The 12462-nt window shown below is 34.3% G+C and overlaps 1 protein-coding gene across 2 annotated transcripts in view; it reads right to left on the reverse strand.

Moving 5' to 3' along the window:
- Positions 1-4461: 4461 nt before the first annotated feature.
- LOC119608101 (putative vitellogenin receptor) overlaps positions 4462-12462 on the reverse strand; it is an 82412-nt gene continuing 74411 nt past the window's right edge. Inside the window, exons 4-12 of one of the 2 annotated variants that reach the window (XM_037962370.1) lie at positions 9529-10170; positions 8567-9469; positions 8367-8511; positions 7497-8305; positions 7163-7429; positions 6045-7100; positions 5173-5983; positions 4896-5108; positions 4462-4813 (exon numbers count right to left, since the gene is read on the reverse strand). In XM_037962370.1, the coding sequence (XP_037818298.1) occupies positions 4642-4813; positions 4896-5108; positions 5173-5983; positions 6045-7100; positions 7163-7429; positions 7497-8305; positions 8367-8511; positions 8567-9469; positions 9529-10170 (5018 nt within the window). In that variant the 3' untranslated portion in view covers positions 4462-4641. Of the gene's footprint in view, positions 4814-4895; positions 5984-6044; positions 7101-7162; positions 7430-7496; positions 8306-8366; positions 8512-8566; positions 9470-9528; positions 10171-12462 lie in introns of both variants that reach the window. The other variant, XM_037962369.1, reaches the window with a different exon arrangement.

Genomic DNA, 12462 nt, shown 5'->3' on the forward strand with positions numbered 1-12462 from the left:
AAGGCTGAATTTGCTAACACTTTTTATTAGGTTTTGTTAAACTTTTGGAATAACAATTGGTTTTTAATTATTTCTATGAAATTTTATAATTTTTCAGGAGCTATTAACCGAACCAACCGAACCGTATGAAACTTGCGCGCAAACTAATAAAATGTATCTCAGAGAGTATTGAATTAGAGATTTTAAAGTTTGTCAATAAAGAAGTTAAAAGAGAGCCTAAACTATTGCCAACAAATGCCAATACATTAAAACTGCTTGCCATTGTAATTGTATTTCTGTTTAATTGCAGCCAATTAGAATTCATAACATAGTTATGTATTTAGCTTTAGAAGCTTTTTATTAAGAAGTTTCACTATTTGGCTCTTTAATACATTAAAAGAAGCCATGTTTCCAAATGAGAAATATTATATTGAGACATGCGCAATAGCTTTAGAAAGAGAGAATATCAAAATACAAATATTTGACCTATACTAACACTAAATATGTTATTATAAAATATACACATACATACACTTATTTCCCCGTTCCGTTTTCCTATTGATTCAACAAGTACTTATTGCAATTTCTTTAGTTTTCTATTTATGATGGAGAATTTAAAAGAACTACATATCACTTTAGTATAGCACTCCTTTTCTCCTTTTTCTCTTACCCCTAAATGACAACGAATAAACAAACGAAGGTAACACAACAACCGGTCGGCTATGAAAGGCTGAATTTGTTAACATTTTTTATAAGTTTTTGTTAAACTTTTGGAATAAATTTTTACACAATTATATAGAAAAACACTTCATAAATTTACTGAACAAAAAATATTAATTGGTTTTTAATTATTTCTATGAAATTTTATAATTTTTCAGAAGCTATTAACTGAACCTACCGAACCGTATGAAACTTGCGCGCAAACTAATAAAAATTATCTGAGAGAGTAGTGAAGTAGTTAGAGATTTTAAAGTTTGTTAATAGAGAAAATAAAACCTTATTAAAAAAAAAAAAAATAGACACCATTTGCCATTGTATTGGTGTTCCTGTTCAGTTGCAGCCAATTAGAATTCAAATTGCAGTTGCGTATTTGGCTATAAAAGCTTTTTATTAAGAAATTTTACCATTAAACTCTTTAATAAGTTAAAAGAAGATATGTTTACAAATGAGAAAATTATATTGAGACATGCGCAGTAGCTTCAGAGAGAATCTAAAGAATATAATTACTTGACCTATACCAACACTAAATATGTTGTTATAAAATACACACATATCCACTTATTTCTAACCGATTGATTCAACAAGTACGTATTGCAATTTCTTTAGCTTATTATTTATGTAGGAGAATGTACAACAACTACATACCACTTTAATTTAGCACTCGTTCCTTTCTATCTTACCCTGGATAACAACGAATGAAAAAACGAAGGAAACACAACGACCGGTAGGCCATGAAAGGCTGAATTTGCTAACACTTTTTATTAGGTTTTGTTAAACTTTTGGAATAAATTTTTACACAATTATATGGAAAAACACTTCGTAAATTTACTGAAGTTAAAATATTAATAATTTTTTCAATATTTTTATCAAATTTTATAATTTTCACAGGAGCTAATAACCGAACCAACCGAACCGTATGAAACTTGCGCGCAAACTAATAAAAATGTATCTGAGAGAGTACTGAAGTAGTTAGAGAGTTTGTTAATAGAGAAAATATAAGACAAACTTATTACATTAGAAAACACTTGCCATTGTATTGGTATTCTTGTTTAGTTGCAGCCAATTTGAATACATTATGCAGTTGCGTATTTGGCTATAAAAGCTTTTTATAAACAAGTTTCACTATTAAACTCTTTAATACGTTGAAAGTAGCCATATTTACAAATGAGAAAATTATATTGAGACATGCGCAATAGCTTCAGAAAGAGAGAATATTAAAAGTACAATTACTTGACCTATACCATCATTAAATATGTTATTATAAAATGCATACATATACATATATGTACATACATATACAGGTATTTCCCCTTCCTTTATCCTAGCTGATTGACAACTAGTATTTATTAAAATTTCTTTAGTTTCTATTTATGTAGGAGAATTTACAACAACTACATACCACTTTACTTTAGCACTCGTTCCTTTCTATCTTACCCTGGATAACAACTAATGAAAAAACGAAGGAAACACAACGACCGGTAGGCCATGAAAGGCTGAATTTGCTAACAATTTTTATTAGGTTTTGTTAAACTTTTGGAATAAATTTTTACACAATTATATAGAAAAACACTTCGTAAATTTACTAAAGTTGAAATATTAATTGTTTTTTAAATATTTCTATCAAAATTTTTAATTTTTTAGGAGCTATTAACCGAACCAACCGAACCGTATGAAACTTGCGCGCAAACTAATAAAAATGTATCTGAGAGAGTAGTGAAGTAGTTAGAGATTTTAAAGTTCGTTAAAAACTCATTACATTAGAAAACACTTGCCATTGTATTGGTATTCTTGTTTAGTTGCAGCCAATTAGAATTCATTATGCAGTTGCGTATTTGGTTATAAAAGCTTTTTATAAAGAAGTTTAACTCTTAAACTCTTTAATACGTTAAAAGAATACATGTTTACAAATGAGAAATATTATATTGAGACATGCGCAGTAGCTTTAGAAAGAGAGTATTTAAATAGTACAATTACTTGACCTATACCAACACTAAACATATTATTATAAACTACACACATACATACACCTATTTCCCATTTCTTTATCCTAACCGATTGATTCAAGAAGTACCTATTGCAATTTCTTTAGTTTTATATTTACATATGTAGGAGAATTTACAACAACTACATACAACTATACTTTTGCACTCGTTCCTTTTCTCTTACCCCTAGATAACAACGATTAAACAAACGATAGTAACACATCAACCGGTCGGCTATGAAAGGCTGAATTTGTTAACACTTTATATTAGTTTTTGTTAAACTTTTCAAATAGATTTTTACACAAATGAATAAAAACACACGTTATTAAGTTGCGAATGTTTAAAAATGAATTGTTTTTTTAATTATTTCAATGCAATTTTATAATTTTCACAGGAGCTAGCAACCGAACCGTATGAATATTGTGCGAAAACTAATAAAACTGTATCTCAGAGAGTATTAATTAGATTAGAATTAGAGATTTTCAAGTTTGTTTAATAGAGAAAATAGAAGACAAACTTATTACGTTAGAAAACATTTGCCATTGTATTGGTATTCCTGTTTAGTTGCAGCCAATTAGAATTCATTATGCAGTTGCGTATTTGGCTATAAAAGCTTTTTATAAACAAGTTTCACGATTAAACTCTTTAATACGTTAAAAGAAGCCATATTTACAAATGAGAAAATTATATTGAGACATGCGCAATAGCTTCAGAAAGAGAGAATATCAAAAGTACAATTACTTGACCTATACCAACACTAAATATGTTATTATAAAATACACACATACATATACATATTTCCCCGTTCCGTTTTCCTAACCGATTGATTCAACAAGTATTTATTGCAATTTCTTTAGTTTTCTATTTATGGTGGAGAATTTACAACAACTACATACCACTTTACTTTTGCACTCGTTCCTTTTTCTCTTACCCCTAAATAACAACGATTAAACAAACGATGGTAACACATCAACCGGTCGGCTATGAAAGGCTGGATTTGTTAACACTTTATATTAGTTTTTGTTAAACTTTTGAAATAGATTTTTACACAAATGAATAAAAAAACACTTTATTAAGTTGCGAATGTTTAAATATTAATTGTTTTTTAATTATTTCTATGAACTTTAATAATTTTCACAGGAGCTAATAACCGAACCAACCGAACCGTATGAATATTGCGCGAAAACTAATAAAATTTGTTGAGAAGCTTTAAAGAGATGTTAGTAAGTGAGAGGATTTATTTTAAGACATGCGCACTAGCAAGAATTTGCTCAGAATAATTAGAAAGTGAGAATAGAATAGAACTAATTGCAATCAACTGTCAAAATGTGGGCTTAAACTTGCCTTAGTGTTAGTATTCCTTTTTAAGTTTCTGTCAAAACGTTCTTGTAGGTGTGTTGCGCATAGGATTTTAATGTGTTTATAAAGAAGGTTGCTATTCTTGGTTGTTCTTAAAGGTGAGAAGGTTTTTGTTCATCTCAATAAATGAGAAACATTAGCTCTTAAAGAGAATAATAAATTTTATAGACATTCGCAGTTCATTGTTCTGGTAATGGTAGAAAATTAAGATGGGTTTTGGGATATTGTACGTAGTTATAGTTTTAGTACTTTAATTTACTAAATAAGGGAGAATTGCTTTAAAAAAGTACTTTGACAGTTAAATAAATATTTATTTATAAAACTCGCCCATGAAATTTTATCTCATTAGAAGATCTATCAAAATATTTGGGAAATTTAAGAAATTTGAAATATATCAAAAATAAAAATCAAAATTTTCTTCCAAGAAATTAAGATAACTTTTTATTACTTACATATTTACATACACTAAATTACATAACATTTAACTAATTAATTTTTACATAATTTACAAAATAACTAAGTTTTATAATAATTTACAAAAAAAAAATATATTACATAAAATTATAAAAAAAATATAAAAATATTTTAAAGAATTTACAATTCATCTAGGGTACAAGCCGGGCTCTCGCATCATCATCATAATCTCCAATTGCGAGGGTGATATCGTGTTCGGTATCTTCCACCAACAGATTCGGTATGAGTGATTGTTCGGGTCGTCGTGGCTGCTGCTGCTGCTGCTGTTTCTCCGGGACCACTTCATATACTTCATGGGGCTTTTCAAAAGAATATGATTAAAAATAAAAGTACAATTTGAATTAGTAAAAGTAACAAGGGTAGAATAACCAGCAAACCCACCTTGGCGGTTTCCAGCAAAATCTCCGAGCCATGCGACGACGACGAGCCACGTAAAAATCTCTGAATTGATGAGCCAATGTGTAACTTTTCCCTTTCGACCTCGAATGAGGCAGCCGTGGTGCCCGATGAGCTGCCCGTTCCGGTTGTGGTGAGTCCACTGTCCAGGGTTCCTGTTTTGCTGCCGTTGTGTGGTATGAAAGATGCCAATGGATTCTGGAAATGCAGGTTACGAATAAAATCACGTTGTCCCTGCTGTTTGCGACGATAATAAAAATACCCCAAGCCACAGAGTAGCAGGATCAGCAGGGTAATCAGTGACCAAACCACTGCAGTTATATGGGATGATCCCTGATCTTCATTTGAGGGCGCGGGACGTTGTATCAGCAAGGCTGAGGAGGTGATCTCATTGTTGGTATCACAATGTTTGGATTCACTTACTATGGAATCACCACACATGCATTCGTAGCTGAATTCAGTTTGTACACACATGCCACGACATTTCGCCATTGTGCAGGGATTGCGATTCATGGGCTGACGTGAAGCACCATCTATGAGTATATCCTCAGCATTGAGTATATTCAAATTGAAGGCTTTACACTTTCTTGAGCCATACAGAAAACAACGTATGGATTCTTTAGCTCCCAGGTTAACAATAAACACTTGATTCTCATACCAGGTTAAACCGGAGGGATGCATAATTATATTCCCCTTTTGTAGCAATGTAATGGGTATACCTCTCGCTCCAGAACGATAGCTAATACCGTGTAAGGTCTTCTGATGCAAATCGGCAAAGTAGAGCATCTTTTTGTAGGGATCACAGGCTAAGGTGGTAATGAAACTCATTTCTTTGTTTAGCAAGTACTCACGTTTACTACCATCCAAATTGGCGGTAGCTATACGTGATCGGTGAGAACCAAATGTTTGAGTTTGCACTACAACAAAAAATAAACGTCTATTGTAGGCATCTACGGTAAGAGTTTTGATAGTTTCACGTGGTTTTGCCTTCAAAATGGTGCCACACATTTTGGCCGTAAAGGAACAGACCTTAATCTCATACACTTGATAACGGCTGATGACATAGACATTGTCTGGAAAGGAGTTTTTTTATTAATTATAAGTTTTATAGTACCTTTAACTAACTAAACTTACCTGTTATCCAATCTACTGCTACTTTGCCCGGCATAGGCAGCTCCAACGCAGCTTTAATCACTCCTGTATCCACATCCACTTTGTACAGTATGTTTTCATTGTCGGTGGTAAAGTAAGCCTTACGTGTTCTAACATTTAAATCAAAACCATTTATTTTGGTATCATTAGCTTTCCAGGCTACTTTCAGCATTATGGGCTGTTCGGTCATGCTGCGTACCTCATCGTAGGTGGAAAATAATAATGATTTCTCACTCTCTATTGATTTGCAAGAGGCCTTATCGGGACGCATCATAAAGTCTGGATAACAAGAACATCTATACGAACCATGATTATTTTCACATATTTGAGCACAAGGATCTTGTTCTTCACATTCGTTGATGTCAATACAAGAACGATGATCTGTATCTAATTTGTAGCCACTAAAACAGGAACAAACTGCTCCGGCTGGGGTGGCTTTACACTTATTCTGGCAGGGCGCTTTTCCAGCCATAGGTTTACAGGCAGTTTTACACAAAGGACCCTCATCGGCTCCCGTATCACAATCGTCGAAACCATCACATACCCGTGACTCATCAACACAACCACCATCTCGACAATCCCACATTTTAGGACCGCAAGCTTTTTCATGTGTTTGTATACCCACCGAAGCATTCCAGGCTCCATGTCTTTCACAATTCTCCTCATCTGAACCATCAGCACAGTCTTTCTCATTGTCACAGCGAAATTCTGAGCGTATGCATTCTTTACTAGACCTACAGCGAAACTCATAGATGCTACACATGTTGCCGCAGTCCGCTTCATCTTCCCCACGTGGACATTCGGCCGTGCCATTACATTTGGCAGAGAGTTCCAGGCAAATATTGGAATCACTAGGACATTCATACATAGGATTCAATTCATCGCCACAGGACATTTTGCGCTTTTTGCCCGTTATCAAATCACAATTAAGTTCATCGGAATAGTCGCCACAATCGTTGTGGCCATCACATACTAAACGTTTATCGATGCACTGTCCCAAAAGGCATCTATGCATATCACTAGGGCAATCCTTAACGCCTATAGAATAAATCCAAGTTTAAGGACATTTGTGCTAAAGCAAATTAATAGCCAAAACTTACCACATTTATCATGTTCATCTGAGCTATCGGAGCAATCAATTTTACCATCACATTCCCAGGATTTGGCAATGCAAGTGCCACTATTACACTGAAACATATCTTTGCCACATACCGGACGTAAACTTGCCTCCTTACCTTTAGCCAATTTACAATTCTGTTCATCAGAATTATCACCACAATCGTTAACACCATCACACATAACACTAAAGTCCACACAGTTGCCATTGTCACAGACATGCTGATGGCGATGGCAATTTTTGGATTTATCTGAAAAAAAGGGAAAAACATATCATTGATTTTTATGATTTTATACCGCAAAAACTCTTCAACTTACCAAAATGTTCACAGTGATCCTCATCGGAGCCATCATGACATTGTTTCTTGCCATCACAGCGTTGATCAGCCTCCAAACACTGCTCCCCATTGTGGCATGTAAACTTACCTACCGGACATACAACTTTCGTTTTTTGTTTCTTATCCAAATCACAACCCTCTTCATCTGAACCATCTGGGCAATCTTTACGATTGTTACATCTTCGCGATAGAGTTAAACATTCACCCGAACGACAACGGAATTCACAATCCAAAGCCTCTATACAGGTGCGATTTGTAGAATCTCTAAATACCAAACCAGCTGGACAAAGACAACCAGCCAGAAATTTACTCAAGGTAACACAAACATGCGAACAACCACCATTCCAATTTTGACAAGGATGATCAGCAGTTGGAGCCGGTACACTGGCCGCCAAGGGGATGTGAGTAGGTAAGGAATGTGTGGTGTATAACTCACGATTGACTTCTATATCGAAACGTTTTAAAGGTCCCATATTACTCTTGTGAGTCCAGTGTATGGTATTCGACTTGAGTTCAGTCCAGAAAAGATCTTCATCTACTATGGCAATGGAATAGGGTCGCTTCAAGCGACCACGGAAGGTATAAGCATGTAAATTGCGATAATCTGAAAATGATATACGTCCCAAATCACTATCGGCCCAGTACAAAGTGTTGGTCTCATGATCAGTAACAAATTTGATGTCATCATCACCTAGCTCATCCTCAAAGACATGAGAATGTTCTCCCAGACCGCTCAAAGATTTTTGATCAATATGAATATAGCGAGCTTTTAAGGCAATAAACATGGTTCTAAAATTACGAGATAAAATATAAGGAATCTGCTTTATTTTTTTCCTAAATGATAACTAACCCATCTTCTGGTATAATGGCTAAACCAATAGGAGCTTCAACTCCTGCAAAGAATGCCACTATAGCTCGATGTTTTGTTTGTAGTGACAATACCTCGACTACATGTCTTTCGGAATCACTCCAATATAAATTATAGGATAAATGATCTAGAAACTTGAAAATCAATAACAATCCATAACAAATCTCTCACCCGATACTTACCAAATGCCAATCCCGTGACATTGCCCAAATTTCCCTTTACCAAAGTTCTCACCACATTACTTTGCAAGTCCACTTCACAAATAACTTTTTGGAAATTATCGGCCACAAATACGGTGTTATTAACACTATTATAAGCCAGTTCATGAATAAACATGTCCAGTTTATGAGTAGTTGTAATGGTATGACGACCAAACGTGGTATGCTCCATTTCCAGTAAATTACCTCTCACTCCCAAAAACAAACGTTGCTTCTTATGAGTTTTCATGCAACGCAATTGATCAGGCCCCAACTGCATGCCATCAGGACAAGCACACGAAAAACTATTTTTCTCTGCCAACAAACACAAATGAGAGCAACGAGCTCTCTCACAGGCATGTGGAATTTTCTTTTGCTTTGCCGAATGATAAATATGCACAGCATATATCGTGCGATCTTTCGTTACAACTTTATGATCTTTCCCAGTAAATTTATTACAAGCATGAATACTTTTGGTGCCCCAATCAGACCAATAAATATAATCTTCAAATATGGCCAAACCATATGGGTGTTTGAGAATCTCTTCCAACACCATTCTACGATCAGTGCCATCGGTGCGAACACTTTCAATGGTGGCCATTTTGGCATCCACCCAATACACACGATCATTATACATATCCAAAGCAATACCATTGGGCCAATGAATTTTTTCGGTTACCAAACGCATAGAATTGGTGCCATCCATAGAGGCACGTGCTATCATGGGATTAATGCCCCAATCAGTCCAAAAGATTTGAGAACGTTGAGGCCACAAGGCCACACCACGAGGCTGATGTACATCATCGGTTACCAAAACTGTACAGAAGTGGCCATCATTTGAGCAAACGGCTATATGATGCATAACATTATCCGAAAAGTAAATGTTGCCTTAAAATCAAAATCAATTAAAATATATTTTATTTTCAAAACCCTTAAAAATTCCTTACCAGTTAGCCAATCTACTGCCAAATCTTCGGGAGCATCTAATCCCGATGTCAGCAGAATTTCTTGCTGTGAACCATCTGGATTTGCCTTAACAATACTTTCACCTTCATTTTGTATATTTGTCCAATAGATATGCTCCCCATTATAGGACACTCCAATAACTTTGGTCAGATTCTTTGCCACTGTATACACTCTCATGGATCTTAAATTAACACCCATCACCGTTACCTGTGTAGTATACAATAGTAAAGCTTCTTCTCCTCGTGCCTCACAAGTACGATTATCTTCTCTTAAACTATAGCCCTCATCACAAGTACATCTATATGTGCCCGGGGCATTAATACAAGTTTGACTGCAGACACCATATTGTTCCAAACACTCATCTATATCTATGCATACATCCTCTAATAGAGAATGTTTAAAGCCTTTTGGACATATACATTCGGGACCCGATTGTGGCATCATTTGACATTTTGAGGCAGGAGGACAGGTTTTATTTTTGCAACTATTGGAAGCTGTACAGCGAAATGATTCATCGGTTCGATCGGGACAATCTGGTGTGCCATCGCAGGCTTTATCTAGAGGCAGACAGGTGATGTTGTTGCGACATAAAAACTTGCCCATTTCGGGGGTACAATTGTCAGCTGGAAGAAGGGTATGAAATGGATCATTTAATAAAGAATTTAAAGTACATGAATGAAAAATAATTTAAAATTGAAATAAAATGTAATAATTAACTGCCGAATTTTGTACCAAAAATAAAATTCATATATATATCAAAATATATATCATATTTTCAACTATATTTTGTTTTGTTTTTATATTCATTCAGTTGTATTTGTTTTTAAAATGGAATCTAGTCAAAAAGAAAATTAAGTGCAAACCGTACATATTTTGCGAAAGATTCGAAATCTAATCTAATTGATTTCGCTGTAATGAAAATGGGGTATAATTTGCTCCATATATTAAGTATTCCCTTATATTTCCTAATTGTAAACCCGTTACTCGCATTACCCCCAAAAGTACCATTTTAAACTATTTATTTTTCTTTGACATTCTTTGCCCAACACTATTAAGGCATTGGCAAAAATTGCGTGTTGCCAGATGTAAATACAAAGCAATGCCCATTGCTTTAATTATAACTACCTAAATAGAAATCTATAAAAAGATGCTGTATGTTAAATTTTTTAATAAATGGAGTTTTTTATACACTCCACCACCATCAGTGGTGATAAAGGGTATATATAAGTTTGTCATTCCGTGTGTAACACCAAGAAATATTCATCTGAGACCCAAACAAGTATATATACTTCTGGTCTTTATCAAATTCTGAGTCGATGTAGCTATGTCCGTCAGTCTGTCTGTCTGCCTAAAACACGCTCACGTTAAAACTAAGCAAAAGAAATAAACCAAATTCACCAAAAACATTCATTGTTGTCCTAAGCAAAATCGGTTCACAACGTTAAAAGTTATGAGTAAAAATTTCAGACTACCTCGAAAAAATTATGTTTTTTTCGTAATTTTTATATCGTTTTCTCAGAGACTACAAAAGATAATTCGATGAATTTTGTCACACGTCAGTTTTTTTACCCAGGGATTATTTATGTTGAAAATCAAAACAATGGATCCAAGATTTCCCATAGCCGCCATACAAAGGTACATATTTCCGAAAATGGATTTATCGTAAATAACTTCCTCAAATATGTCGATAGCAACTTAAAATTTTGCATATATAAATAAAATATGAACAGAAATCATACTACAAACGTAGATTTGTATCGGTCCATAATTGGTCATAGCTCCCATATAAGACCCATTTCCGAAAATCACTCATACGCGCATATTTCACTGATAAATAAAGCTTTCGACATGAATATGTTTTGTGTATGTATAAATCACACTACCAATTTTTTTCCGAATCGGTCCATAATTGGTCATAGCTCCCATATAAGGTCCACTTTCGAAAATCACTTAAACTTAAACTTAAAAAGTCTATAGTCTAGTCTATAGTCTAGTCTATAGTCTAGTCTAGTCTAGTCTATAGTCTAGTCTATAGTCTAGTCTATAGTCTAGTCTATAGTCTAGTCTATAGTCTAGTCTATAGTCTAGTCTATAGTCTAGTCTATAGTCTAGTCTATAGTCTAGTCTATAGTCTAGTCTATAGTCTAGTCTATAGTCTAGTCTATAGTCTAGTCTATAGTCTAGTCTATAGTCTAGTCTATAGTCTAGTCTATAGTCTAGTCTATAGTCTAGTCTATAGTCTAGTCTATAGTCTAGTCTATAGTCTAGTCTATAGTCTAGTCTATAGTCTAGTCTATAGTCTAGTCTATAGTCTAGTCTATAGTCTAGTCTATAGTCTAGTCTATAGTCTAGTCTATAGTCTAGTCTATAGTCTAGTCTATAGCCTAGTCTATAGTCTAGTCTATAGTCTAGTCTATAGTCTAGTCTATAGTCTAGTCTATAGTCTAGTCTATAGTCTAGTCTATAGTCTAGTCTATAGTCTAGTCTATAGTCTAGTCTATAGTCTAGTCTATAGTCTAGTCTATAGTCTAGTCTATAGTCTAGTCTATAGTCTAGTCTATAGTCTAGTCTATAGTCTAGTCTATAGTCTAGTCTATAGTCTAGTAGTCTAGTCTAGTCTATAGTCTAGTCTATAGTCTAGTCTATAGTCTAGTCTATAGTCTAGTCTATAGTCTAGTCTATAGTCTAGTCTATAGTCTAGTCTATAGTCTAGTCTATAGTCTAGTCTATAGTCTAGTCTATAGTCTAGTCTATAGTCTAGTCTATAGTCTAGTCTATAGTCTAGTCTATAGTCTAGTCTATAGTCTAGTCTATAGTCTAGTCTATAGTCTAGTCTATAGTCTAGTCTATAGTCTAGTCTATAGTCTAGTCTATAGTCTAGTCTATAGTCTAGTCTATAGTCTAGTCTATAGTCT

Source organism: Lucilia sericata, unplaced genomic scaffold (assembly GCF_015586225.1).
Source record: "Lucilia sericata isolate MDLA Ls3-8-SP2 unplaced genomic scaffold, ASM1558622v1 Contig000792F_arrow, whole genome shotgun sequence".
Lineage (NCBI taxonomy): Eukaryota > Metazoa > Arthropoda > Insecta > Diptera > Calliphoridae > Lucilia > Lucilia sericata.